Source organism: Xyrauchen texanus, chromosome 7 (assembly GCF_025860055.1).
Source record: "Xyrauchen texanus isolate HMW12.3.18 chromosome 7, RBS_HiC_50CHRs, whole genome shotgun sequence".
Taxonomy (NCBI): Eukaryota; Metazoa; Chordata; class Actinopteri; order Cypriniformes; family Catostomidae; genus Xyrauchen; species Xyrauchen texanus.
In genome coordinates, this window is record NC_068282.1 from 13,474,040 (window position 1) to 13,488,421 (window position 14,382).

At 38.1% G+C, this 14,382-nt stretch overlaps 1 protein-coding gene across 7 annotated transcripts in view; it reads right to left on the reverse strand.

Moving 5' to 3' along the window:
* The window catches only part of LOC127646194 (E3 ubiquitin-protein ligase RAD18-like), a 104,109-nt gene that overhangs the window by 42,990 nt on the left and 46,737 nt on the right, over positions 1–14,382 (reverse strand). For 5 of the 7 annotated variants that reach the window (XM_052129689.1, XM_052129690.1, XM_052129691.1 and 2 more), the window contains exon 10: positions 2,512–2,634. In XM_052129689.1, the coding sequence (XP_051985649.1) occupies positions 2,512–2,634 (123 nt within the window). Of the gene's footprint in view, positions 1–1,020; positions 1,211–2,511; positions 2,635–14,382 lie in introns of all 7 variants that reach the window. The other 2 variants (XM_052129686.1, XM_052129685.1) reach the window with 1 other exon arrangement.

Genomic DNA, 14,382 nt, shown 5'->3' on the forward strand with positions numbered 1-14,382 from the left:
TCAATTATCAAAATCAATAAAATATTAATTAGGATTAATGTTGACGGGGCACCACCCTAGAATCAGGGACTAATATCCAGACAGTATAACAGTCTCAATATTAGATTGTTCTCTTAGGAAAATTGATGTCTGTAGATCATCAAGATTATAAAGGGAACAACGAAGGGTTGAATTCGAGCACTGGAATCCCCTGCCAGCCTTTGACACGTGTGTGCAAACCAAACCAAAACACTTCTCTTTGAAATATAACAGTTTATTGATGCAGTAATATCAATTAATAATTAATACAATGCAGTCAATAAACTTCCAACCTACAACTACAAACTAAACAGTGATGTGATTAGATATGGTAACCAAAATAAGCCTATAACACATGAGAGGATTGTATGCGTGTGTGTGAGAGAGAGAGAGAGAAGTGACGCGCACAAAATGGCGGACGTGACTCTCGTGGAGAGTACGTCACGTGAGATTTCCGGCCAGAGAGTTGGTCACGAATGTGGGCGGAGAGAAGCCGGTTAATGGCGTCTGCCTGTTTACAGCGTGTCTCCGCTTGCACGATAACCTGGGGACAAAGCTGAGCTTTATCACAAAGTTATCTACTAGCAAATGTTTGTGAGGGGGGCGACGTGCGTTCGTGAATGGTTAGTACGACAGAGAGAGAGAATAAAGTGGCGGCGCTGAAGCCGGTTTTGCGATCATGGGAGAGAAGGCAACTGTCAGTTTATCACTCAGAGATGCGGTGAAAAGCTCGTAACCCGTCCCGCGACCTCTGGTCCTTTAATAGATAAACACAGTGTGCCGGTCTCATCCGCAATGGCGGAAATACACAACAGTCCAACCTGGTTGGATTACAACCCAGCAAACTCTAATTTGTGATAACAGTATGTTACATTAATACCTTGAGTATTATTAGCAACAATGAGCGGACTCGGCAGTCCGGAAACTGTACAAACAATAAACTTGATCCACAAGAATAACACACCTAAATATCCTATCTCTGCCCACACGTTAACCTCTTACTTGGATCGAGTGGGGACGCATGTAGAATGTGTGTTCATCCGTCGTTCGACTCGGACCCTCGAGTGATGACGGGAGGCAGTTTCCTCACTCTGTCGGCGGGTGGTATGGCTGCTGATTATCGGCGGGCTGGCAGAGAAATCAGCAACGTAGACTCGATTGAAGAGGAAAGGGGGTTCTTCTTTCTTCACTTCTGCAGGCAAACGGATGAGGATTGCTCAATCAGAGTGAGATCTTGGGAATTTGGAGGCCAGGGCAACACCTTGAACTCTTCATCGTGTACTCAAACCATTCCCAAAAAACAAGTGCAGTGTGGCAGGGTGCATTATCCTGCTGAAAGAGGCCACTGCCATCAGGGAATACCATTGCCATGAAGGGGTGTACCTGGTCTGCAACGATGTTTAGTTAGTGGCATGTGTCAAATTGACATCCACATGAATGGCTGGACCCAGGTTTCTCAGCAGAACATTGCCCAGAGCATCACACTCCCTCCACCGGCTTGTCATCTTCCCAAAGTGCATCTTGGTGCCATATGTATCCCAAGTAAACAGCACACACGTACATGGACGTCTACGTTATGTAAAAGAAAATGGGACTCATTGGACCAGGCAACCTTCATCCACTGATTTAATGTCCAGTTACGATGCTTTTGTGCCCAATGTAGGCACTTTCAATGGCAAGGCCACTGGTCCACCAGCCCAGCTTTTGGGGGGGGGGTACCAACGGTTGAAGCCGCCAGTCGCTCCTCAGTCCAAGTCATTTATTTTTTTAAGCAGGGGTTGCGGTCTGATCTAGTAGTTCATTTTTTGATAAGAACTCTTTGAAGTAGTTTAATAAGTTCTGAAATGTTGTTTTCAAATTGTAATAGTAATTTTTCATGTTAATAAAGTCCCGAGTATATACTGTGATCAGTTAAATGCCACTTTGGTGAATAAAAGTACCAATTTCTTTCCATAAGAGCAAAATATGTATTATTCCAAACTTTTGGCTTCCAGTGTTAATATGTATATGTATATAAGTTATATATATATATATATATATATATACACATATCAATAATTTAATGGTAGGAGCAACTATTTACATCACAGTGCCATGCTGTCATGTTAAACAAGTTAATTACAAAAGCTCTTTGTGAATACAGGCATTTATCAGTAATTGCGCAATTACACATTAAAATGGGTACAAATGTGAAGTGTCACCTGTCTCACAAACAAACAAGATAAAACGTGTTTTCTTAATAATTTTTCTAAAATCCAAATCTTCTAAATGAAAATTAATATGACAGCATAGTAAGATGAGTTACAAATTAAGCTTTGATAGAGATGAAGGCATGGTATAAACCTATATGACCTGCTGAGTGTGTTTTTAGCTATTTTTAGCTAACTAACCACAGATCATTAACAATTACACAAGCAGGTTCTGATTTTTTTTTTTTTTTTTTTACATAACTATGCTCAGTTGCACCTGGAGAGAAATGGAAGATAATGATACCTTTGGAGTCTGTCTCCTCTGTTGACTGCCCCTCTTCCTGTTTGATCTGTGTTCTTTTGGATGTCTCCAGACGACCTCTGACCTGGTCAATTAAATGGGAAAATTCGCTACAATGCTGCTTCCCTAGGAAAAGAATTAAAAGGAAAAAATAAATCATACATTTCAAATTTTCTCAAATGAAAGTTAAACCATTTTGTGAAGAGAAATACCCTGAACGGCTGGATGTCTGAATGGTGTACAGAAAATAGCATAGGATTTAGATAGTTGGAAGAGTTTTTGGGGTAGACCTGACCTGCTAAAGATAGACAGACTCCATCCCTCCAGGGAAGGTGCCACTCTCCTCTTTAGTAATTTGGCTCATAGTCTTAATAGTGATAGTATTTGACTAATTGGGGCCCAGGTCAGAAAGCACACAAACTGGCTAATCCGAACATCTGCTAGCTGCCTTGAGACGTCACACAGGTCACATAAACTACAACACATAGAGACAGTATCACCTAGATATCATATAAAGACATTGTCTGTTCCCCAAACCACCAAACACAAACTCCTCACTAAATCATTTAGAAAAAATGTGATTAAGGTCAAACTTGGAGAGAAAAAAAGATTTGAAGATGAACATCACATAAAAGGACTTAATTCTGTCAAATGGAATTGATGTTGATACTATATAAATTCTACCACAGAGTGATGACATCTCAGATCATTACCTCATCTCTTGTCTGCTGCGATCAGCTAATGTCACTCAATCTACACCTCGCTATCGTTCAAGTAGAACTATTCTTTCGACCACTAAAGATAGCTTCACTAATAATATTCCAGAATTGTCTCATAGTAAGTAAGCCAAAAAGTCTAGAAGAACTTGATGTAACAACAGAAAATATAAATAGTCTTTTTTAGCACTCGATAGTGTAGCCCCCTTCGATTAAAGAAAATTCAAGAAAAAAGCCCTGCACCATAGTAAAATGATCACACTCATGATCTCAAGAGAGCAGCCAGGAAAATGGAGTGCAAGTGGAAGAATACAAAATGAGAGGTATTTCACAGTGCATGGAAAAATAGTGTCTGAAGGATAGTAGCTAGACAGGCACTAAAAGATGCAAAGTCAGCATATTTGAGCAAACTCATAAAAAAAAACAACCACACAAATCCTAGCTGTTCATTTAGTACTGTGGCTAAATTGGTTAAGAATAAAGCATCAACTGAACCAGATATTTCATCACATCTCAATAGTAATGACGTTCTTTACTGATAAAATTGAAATAATCAGAAATTAAATTGGAACTATGCAATCAACTTTCACATCACCTCAGAAAACAGTAGGGCTGGGTATCGAGTTCGATACATTTTAGGCACCGACCGGATTGCCTCTAAACAATGAAGTATCGAAAAATGTCTTGTCGTTCGGTACCAAATTTTGACACCTAAGGGGTTAATCTCGTCAATGACAGTGATAAGCATGTAGCATTCTAGATGTGCCCAAATCTAAAAATGCCCGTGATTGGCTGTGTTTAGGCATAATAAACTCTAGTTTACACCGGTTACACCCAGAGACGTGGCTCACATGTGAGGCTGTACTGTGTATGCGTCTAAACCCCCATAGATGTAAAAGATGTGGAAAAGATCAAAAGTGTGGCTACATTTCACCAGGCTCGATGCCAACAGTGCCCAATGCAATATTTGTGACAAGATAATTGCTGGCAAGACAGGTAACACGACAAATATGATGAAGCACTTGACAGTGCACGGAATAAACTTTAGCGCAGAAAGTTGCTCCGTTTTCGACTGCAAGAAGACCAAGTCCTCCTCTCAGCGTCCTCCAGCCACAGAGCCTCCTTCAAAATGCCCACCACACGAGTCCTCCAAAACTACTGATGAATGCAGTGGTGCAAGCAAAGCAAACAAATAAAATCTGCTAACTTACAGTGGGTACGGAAAGTATTCAGACCCCCTTAAATTTTTCACTCTTTGTTATATTGCAGCCATTTGCTAAAATCATTTCAGTTCATTTTTTTCCTCATTATTGTACACACAGCACCCCATACTGACAGAAAAACACAGAATTGTTGACATTTTTGCACATTTATTAAAAAAGAAAAACTGAAATATCACATGGTCCTAAGTATTCAGACCCTTTGCTGTCACACTCATATATTTAACTCAGGTGCTGTCCATTTCTTCTGATCATCCTTGAGATGGTTCTACACCTTCAATTAAGTGCAGCTGTGTTTGATTATACTGATTGGACTTGATTAGGAAAGCCACACACCTGTCTATATAAGACCTTACAGCTCACAGTGCATGTCAGAGCAAATGAGAATCATTTTTTTCCTCATTATTGTACACACAGCACCCCATACTGACAGAAAAACACAGAATTGTTGACATTTTTGCACATTTATTAAAAAAGAAAAACTGAAATATCACATGGTCCTAAGTATACATACCCTTTGCTGTCACACTCATATATTTAACTCAGGTGCTGTCCATTTCTTCTGACCATCCTTGAGATGGTTCTACACCTTCAATTGAGTCCAGCTGTGTTTGATTATACTGATTGGACTTGATTAGGAAAGCCACACACCTGTCTATATAAGACCTTACAGCTCACAGTGCATGTCAGAGCAAATGAGAATCATGAGGTCAAAGGAACTGCCTGAAGAGCTCAGAGACAGAATTGTGGCAAGGCACAGATCTGGCCAAGGTTACAAAAAAATGTCTGCTGCCCTTAAGGTTCATAAGAGCACAGTGGCCTCCATAATCCTTAAATGGAAGACGTTTGGGATGACCAGAACCCTTCCTAGAGCTGGCCGTCCGGCAAAACTGAGCTATCGGGGGAGAAGAGCCTTGGTGAGAGAGGTAAAGAAGAACCCAAAGATCACTGTGGCTGAGCTCCAGAGATGCAGTCGGGAGAAAGTTGTAGTCAGTCAACCATCACTGCAGCCATCCACCAGTCGGGGCTTTATGGCAGAGTGGCCCGACGGAAGCCTCTCCTCAGTGCAAGACACATGAAAGCCTGCAAGATTCTCTGGTCTGATGAGACCAAGATAGAAATTTTTGGCCTTAATTCTAAGCGGTATGTGTGGAGAAAACCAGGCACTGCTCATCACCTGTCCAATACAGTCTCAACAGTGAAGCATGGTGGTGGCAGCATCATGCTGTGGGGGTGTTTTTCAGCTGCAGGGACAGGACGACTGGTTGCAATCGAGGGAAAGATGAATGCGGCCAAGTACAGGGATATCCTGGACGAAAACCTTCTCCAGAGTGCTCTGGACCTCAGACTGGGCCGAAGGTTCACCTTCCAACAAGACAATGACCCTAAGCTCACCGCTAAAATAACGAAGGAGTGGCTTCACAACAACTCCGTGACTGTTCTTGAATGGCCCAGCCAGAGCCCTGACTTAAACCCAATTGAGCATCTCTGGAGAGACCTGAAAATGGCTGTCCACCAACGTTTACCATCCAACCTGACAGAACTGGAGAGGATCTGCAAGGAGGAATGGCAGAGGATACCCAAATCCAGATGTGAAAAACTTGTTGCATCTTTCCCAAAAAGACTCATGGCTGTATTAGATCAAAAGGGTGCTTCTACTAAATACTGAACAAAGGGTCTGAATACTTAGGACCATGTGATATTTCAGTTTTTGTTTTTTAATAAGTGTGCAAAAATGTCAACAATTCTGTGTTTTTCTGTCAATATGGGGTGCTGTGTGTACAATAATGAGGAAAAAAAATGAACTACGTTAAATTAACGGTTAGTTAACCTTTAGTTACTTTAGATATTGTTTGGATGTACGGCTATAGAGAGCTAGTTAAATCGATGCTAAAAATGCTTTAATGTTGACAGTAACTTCGCAAATTGGTGTTTCCATCCAGCAATTTTTATCAGATATTCCAAAATGTGCATAAAAACACTGATGGAAAGATAGCTACTGAAGAACTCCAGGAGAAATGTTTCAGAGATAGCCAATACAGCCAACTTTCTCAAAATCACAACAGCCACATACAAGCATTGGTGCCTATAACACATAAAAGTTTGTATTTTTAATTTGTTTTATATACACACACATATACAGTTAAGTCTTAAAGGAATATTTCAGGTTTAATACACGTTAAACTCAATAGACAGCATTTGTGGCATAATGCTGATTACCACAATTTTGACTCGTCCATTCTTTTCTTTTAAAATTTTTTTAAATTGAAGTTACAACTGAGGCAATTACAATCGAAGTGAATTGGGTAAATATTTGGAGGGTTTAAAAAGGCAGAAATGTGAAGTTTATAGTTTATAAACCTTATATGAATTCTTCTGTTAAAACGTGTATTATTTGAGCTGTAAATTAATAAGGTTTTTACGGTTTATTGACTTTACATCGTCATGGCAACGAAGTTGTTGTTTTATTGTATAAAATTGGTAATTAATATTATACCACAAATGCTGTAGATTGAGCTTATCTCTTATTGGACAAGGAATATTCCTTTTAAGGTGAATATATTGTAGTGCGACAATTTTCCCATAAGTCACATCAGCTTTTACAGCTGAAGTGTGTAATATGCGACACTAGCACCACCAAACGGAAATGAAAAAACAAAACTTCAACGTTTTCAAAACATCTTTCTGAATATGCCCCTCGCCTGCAGTTGTTTAAACAGTCAGATAACGAGTAACATTGTTGGGGTGGGTCCAAGCGTGTCACTCAGACAGTGTTTACAGATTTCAAGAAAATTAACCTATGAATTACTTGCTTACATTTGTCTCTGCATATTAAGATGGGATACGACAAAGTATTTAAACACTGAAAAATCTTAAAAGTTAATTGTAACACTAACTACATTTTTACATTTTAATATGCAAATGCAATTCAGCTGCTTCAGGTGTATTCAGTGTGATTGCTACGGTGTTGTTAGGCTGCTGTGGATGGTTGCTAGGTTGTTGCTTACTGTCAAAAGAGCCCATACCCAAGTCTATTTGATGTTCTCATTAAAATGACTCAGGACACAGCAGTGTAAATCTACAGGACTTTTTTTCCACCAGTATCATTGTCAACCAGAAGTCTGAGTGTTTAGATAACTTCAAAAAAGTAATAGCAGTTCATTAAGATGTTTGTCCAAATAATGATACAATAACATGGGCTGGATGGTGAAATATCATGGTATTTTTTTTATACAAATGTAAAAATTTAATACTGTTCAGAAGAAGAAAAAAAATCTCATTAAAATTATATTTCTTGTTTGTTTCTAGCCTAGCTAAAAGTCAAATGAAAAACTGAACTAAAGTAACGTAAACGTTAACACTTAAAGTAGTCATGACATAAACACAACATTTATCTACAGGTTTTCAGCAATTTCGCTTAACAAGGGCCTGTTAGTCTTAATGGTTGTGCACTTCATAGCCCTTCAATCCACATACTGAGCAACATTATTCACATTGTGTTATCTTAACTCAACCACAATGTTATTACTCACTTAAGTCACTAAAAACGTTTGGCCCACACTCTCGTACACATGGTTTGCATTAGTCGTGGGTTTTGTAGTAAAGCAGCTTGACATCTCTTCTCATACTTTGCGCTGCAACTGTGGAAAATCCATTTCTCCAATTCCATTAGGAACCCCTTTTAATGTAATTTTTTTTACAAAGAACAGCAGGCTAATCACAGACTTCAAAATAGGCATTTAGATCTGAGAAACGATGACTTGTTAACTGTAGTCAATGGTTGAGTAATATAGGCAAAGCTTAGGGAAAAAATATATTTTCCTATTCCTCAGAAATAATGAATATGTGAAAACATATAGAATTTTTGGCACACTGCTTCTTTAAATGGTGGACCTTGTTCTCAGTTAAAAGGTGCATTAAATCATTTTTCATGTTTTGTTGGCTGATGAAATGAAGTTCCAATTGGGTATTTCATTCATTACTTGTTGTGTTCCTCCTCCCCCACCCAAAAATCTATATTTAAAATTGGTACATTCACAGATCTATGGTGTAAGCTTGTGTTTTCGTCATGTTCATTCTTAAATTGATGCAAGTTTTTTTTCTGTTAACATAATTGTTTAGTTTTTTTGCATGGTGTGAAATAAATTGTCCAAACTCAGGAGTGCACCAAGAAATCAAATCTGAATACGAAACTTCAGTATGTTCCACAATTGATATGAAAGCAATCTGGCCTAATTTTCAGAAGAGTGCTTTGCAATTGAAGACGTATAATTAGCCAATTATAGTATGAAATGCCTCTCAATGCTGCTTATCACAGTAGAAATTGCCTTCTGTGAGCTGCTTGCATTCCTCGCATCTCTTGTGGAGCATAATACATTTTGTGAATAGGAACCTTTAGGGGGTAGGGGGTGGAAACTCCGGTTCGGACAAAGCAAATGAGGATTATATTTTTTCATGCAAAAACAAATCTCAGCCGCCTCAACAACCTGTTCAGAGAGAAAGATTAAGAACGTTGATAGCTACAAGGGGATCAAGAATAAGGATGTAAGATAGATTCGGCCAAGATGAACATTACATGTCCAAATGGGCCAATGCTGCTTTTAAACGTGATGAATTGTTTCCTATGAATATTATTTCTCACATTTATTATTTCTGTGTTTCTCTCATTATTTCAAATTATTAACACTTTTAAAAGTTAAAACTGAATATGTATTTGTTTTAAATTTGTTAATTGAAGATGTTTCCTTTTTGCCTCAGAGCCAGTGAAAATGTTAGCAAAGCAGGTAAAAATTGGAGCTAATGGCCCCACAGAAAAAATGTTATTGTTGAGCCATGTCACGTAAGTTCTCTGTTTTGCTTTCAGGTAATTTCAACACTGGACAGCTATGCAGACCTGTCATATCAACTTAGGCTTGCTTTATTTTCAAAATCAAATGAATGTCATATGAAATGGTAGAAAAGCTTTAGAGCTTTGAAAATTACAAATGTAAGTATGGATCGGTCTCCTGATCACTTCTTGGGGTGTGTATCATTCCATTCCCCATGACATGACTCAGTACATCATGAACACAAATTCTGGCATTACTAATGGCCTTGATGCACTAAACAGTAGGACAATGATGACTGAATTACCACTAGTGACATGATAAGGTTGTGTATTTACCAACATCATAACTATGCAACATATATTCATTGCAGCTGTTAAAAAGTACAGCACCATAACGAAAAATGCCGTCATCCTCCATTTGGGAGTCTGAAGATGATGCTCACTGTTTTTAGTGCATTCTGAGAATTTCTAAGGAGAAATGTTTCAGTGGACCGGAACGATTTTAACAATGTGACAGCCTTAGAAATGGCTAATTCCCTCAGTAGTGTACTTACTACTGCAATATTTGAGACAGCCTTTTTTCTACTCTCTTATGACTCCTACAATCAGTATTGTGTATCCTGTATATATTTGATTTGTCATCTTAATGTTTTTTATATATTGTTTTGATAATTTACATATCTTGTATATACCTTCTTTACTTTGTATTATGCTTTGCATGTCCTGTTGATTGGTTGCTGCTGCACTTCAATATCATTTGTGGGATCAATGCAAGTATCTATCCATCAAATGCTGGACAGGATGTAGATGTCAGTAAGAATGGTTTTAACCCAAGCCATCCCACCAGCTCTATCTGATCTAAATCCTGTATTGCGCAAGTCATTCTTTTCTGATGCTCAGGACACACGGTAAACAAAGAAATTAGACCCTTTTTTCTCAGCCATCAACATTGTATATTGTGAAAACACAGGGTCATGTTACATGTTGATATCACATGAGGCAAGTTCTTTAATTTAATCATTTTGGCCATATGCAGAACATGTGAAGGAACTAGGATGATAACCACTAAATAAGCACAGTAGAGGAGATCCAGAGAGCTTACTCTTACAACACCACACCGTTTTAAACTAAATCAAAAATACACAGGAGAAACGCATCCTCCTGAGATGCTCTTATTGTGATACAATAAACATAGGAAATCCTGTTTTTCCTCACAAGTGTTCTTTCAGGAACCCATGACATCAAAAGTGGCCCAATTTAATTTAATCAAAATGTAACAACTTGCTCTACCTCTGAAATTACTTTCTTTTTTGCTGACGTCCCTTATGCAAGTGGGCTATTGAATAATATAATATGGTATAATATAAAATGGCTATTTATACAAAGCTTTAGCAAACTTTCTACCAAGCTGTCTATCCTGGTGACAGCCAATTTTCATTAAACCAATATACTCCTGATGATAAAATCAAGTGAGAAATGGGTGTTGAAATGTTGCAGGACAAGCAAAGTCGAAATATTCCTTTGCTTACTCAAGCCATCTTAAATCATGCTCAGGACACTTAGGAAAGAAATGTGACCCTTCATGAAAGACCAAAGTCAATTACCATAGAAAAATGCAGGATCATATATAAAAAGGCACCGTTATGCTAGGAGTTATTCAGTTTAGTGTCTTCATCATCACATTGGTGGTGCGAACTGCCAGACTCATCATCGGAGGTGAGCTTCCCTCCCTCCTAGACATATATAACAGGCGGTGTGTGAAAAAAGCTTGGAGGATCATCAGAGACTCCAGCCACCCGAGTCATGGGCTGCTCTCACTGCTACCATCAGGCAGGCGGTTTCGCAGCATCAGGACCCACACCAGCCGACTACATGACAGATTCTTCCCACAAGCCATCAGACTTTTGAACACTTGATCTCTCGATCAATATACATCAGCACAGCACTTTATTAATCTATAATCTCATACTGGACTGTCATAATTATATTCTCCTCAATACAACTACTGATATATATATATACTATTTAATTATTATTTTTATTGTATGTGTATTCTATATTGTGTGTATTGTTTACTGTACATATATTTTTGTGTTGTGTAAGTATGTGTACATTTGAAATGTAAATTGTGTTGTGTAAATATGTTGTTTATTGTAATTGGTATGTGTCTCGTCACTGTCATGACTGCTATGTTGCTCGGAACTGCACACAAGACTTTCACCAACTGTTGCACTTGTGTACATGGTAGTGTGACAATAAAGTGATTTGATTTGACATTGTATGACTTTAACAAACATACAGAAGTAATGGATTGAAAATTTATTCAATTATAAAAACACACCCAGATGTAAACAATATTATAATAAAGCGTCTGAATTGAGAAATGATTTTCTTAAGCTGCAAAATCACTAAACAGAATAAACCTCTCTATGAAACACATATGCGCCAAAAATGTGAATATTTGGATTTGGTGTGAATAGGCCTTAACATCTGCTGTAGTCTTAGCTTGACAGTCAAATTGAGTGGCAAATATCATTGAATAAATTTGGAGTGTGAAATATTTGTGACACCAAACGGAACTGAAATTAATGACCGTTTTCAAACAGGTTTTCCAAACACTCCTTTGTTTTGTTGAACAGAGAGTCCCGGCCCAAACTCACATCATAGTTTTAAACCATGCCAGATGCTAAAGCAAACAGAACAATGTTTTTATAGCTCCACAGAGTTTACACTTTTATGTGAAATTAACAAGCAAATGGCTTATATAATGTTGACTCTGCATATTAATCTGGGTTAAAATATTTTTACATAAAAAAGACACACATCATCTTTAAAATGAAGCAGGTGTAGTGAAAGCTCTGTTCTTAGATGTTTGGGTGTGTATCTCATTCACTCCACCTTTGTGTCATTTCCCCATTCATCAGACACTCGATCAGACCGGTGACTCATCAAGCCTTTTCCATGATTAATAAAGAGTTTATCTCTGCATGGTACTATTTATAAAGCCCCTGCGAGCTGCGCATCAGTATTTCAACATCCTGTCTCCAACATCACAGTCCAGCTGTTTAATCGCACAGTGACTTATCTTTCCCTGCTAGCTCATTTTACATGACAAGTATCAACCACTTTTTCAAAATTACAGCAATCCACCTTAAATTGCTTTGAGCTTAACTTGGCCTCTGGGAGGATGTTGTTAGAGCAAGTGGGTTTTTCATTACCACAGAGACGCCATTATGACTAGCAGCTCTAACCTGTTCATGTTAAACAGAGTTGTGGTTTGAGCCTTAAGAACCTGACACTGGAAGCTTTCAGACATCAAAATAAGGAAAAAAAAAATATGAAACGAAATAACGAATAAAATAATTAATTTGGCCAGTAAGTGTGCTAAAGGCTATCATTAGACTAGTTTTACGATACTTCCTCGTCTCACTACTTGAAAGCATATGAGATTTAAGGCTGAGCTGTTTTAATGGCTTCTCCGATTCACACGTTAGTAGTATAAGCAGTGTTAGAGTTGGAAAGTTTCAAATTTCGTGCCGCCTCCGACTGTCGACGAAACTCAGGCAGGCAGTCACATACACAGATAGACCCCAAGTGGTGCTCAATTACCTGTCCTCATTCACTAGATAAGTCCCTTTTTGCAAGTAATTTCTATTTGTTTTATTTACATTTTAGTTTTTATTTAAATCTGGCCCGTGGCATCAATTCTTAATTAAACGTGTGCCAAACTTCTGCATTTAAGTAGTAATTCTGCAAGACCACACTAGCCCCTGCCCCTCCCCCCTTTGACATTCTTTGTCACAGCCTTCACACAGTTAACGCAAGTAGAACGAGCACCCTGACGATCAACATCGAAGTCTAACTGACCAGCCTTCATTTGTTACAGCCAGGTAAGAATAATGTTTGCCCTAAACTTCGACATCGTTTGCCACTGCTGTGAAATTAAACCACTACAACAAAATCTCCATAGAGCCAGCAGAACTTAGGCAATAGTCATCCATTAAGCTTAACAACAAGCAAGCTAATCAGGCATTGGCTCAAAATAGTGTTGTGCAGGTTAGGTTTAGAAATGCCACCAAAATCCAATATTTGCATTGTTCCTGTTTGAGGTTTTTTATTTTTTTTATATTGATAACATAAGCAATCCTCTGTGGTCACCAGAGGTGGCGGCGCGATCACCTGACTTCTTCCCTGATAACAGCAGAAAGAAATATTCCGTCATTTTTCATCATACAGATAAAAGACATAATTGGAAACTATAAAGGGCTTACTTTTATTTTTGTACACTCCCAATAACAGCAAAACATTGTGGTTTTGTAAAATAAAGAAATCATACAGGATGCACTTTCTGCCGTCTCGGTCTCCGTGAACTTCTGTCTGCGTAAACTCAGCGTATACTTGCCTCGCAGACATGAGAAATATGTCTTTAGAAAGCTTGAATTGTCTATTTTTAAATGAACCAATTTTAATCGAAAACAAATATTCTCTGATTGTGTAATCCGTATGAAACCAACGAGAGGTACAATCTTTCCTGTTTGAGCTCATTATCGTTTTTGGAAGACACGTTGTGAATTTACATCAGAAGTGTGTGATCTGATACAGCCTAACACAAAAAGTGTCTCACAAAAGTTATTTTATGAGTGAAAACTGGAGTCTACAAAATATTATGTGTTTCATGGCCTTATTTCTTGGAAATGACTAACCACACAATCTTGAAAAAATGCAAACATGTACATCTCATGTCTGGAGGCTCTTATGTTACAACATTGCTGAGAAAGTGATGCAGTTTATGTATTCATTTAGTTAATTATTCATGCTTGATTGTATTGTTAACTCAAAGCAAGTTATGGCATTTGGAACCAAGGTAGCCTTTTTATCAAAAGTCAAAAAACCTCTCAAAACAAGTGATGAGGGTTTTACTGAACCCAAGAACAACTTAAATTTGTAAATGCCAAGATAAATCAGAATGTAATTACATGGAATAAGTAACAAATAATAAGATTCAGCACTGTTTCAAATAAAGACCCGTCAATCTAATTGATCAGTGCAATCTAAGCTGTAAAACAGTGGCTGATTGGTCTCTACATATCGTCCCTTCCCACCATACCTA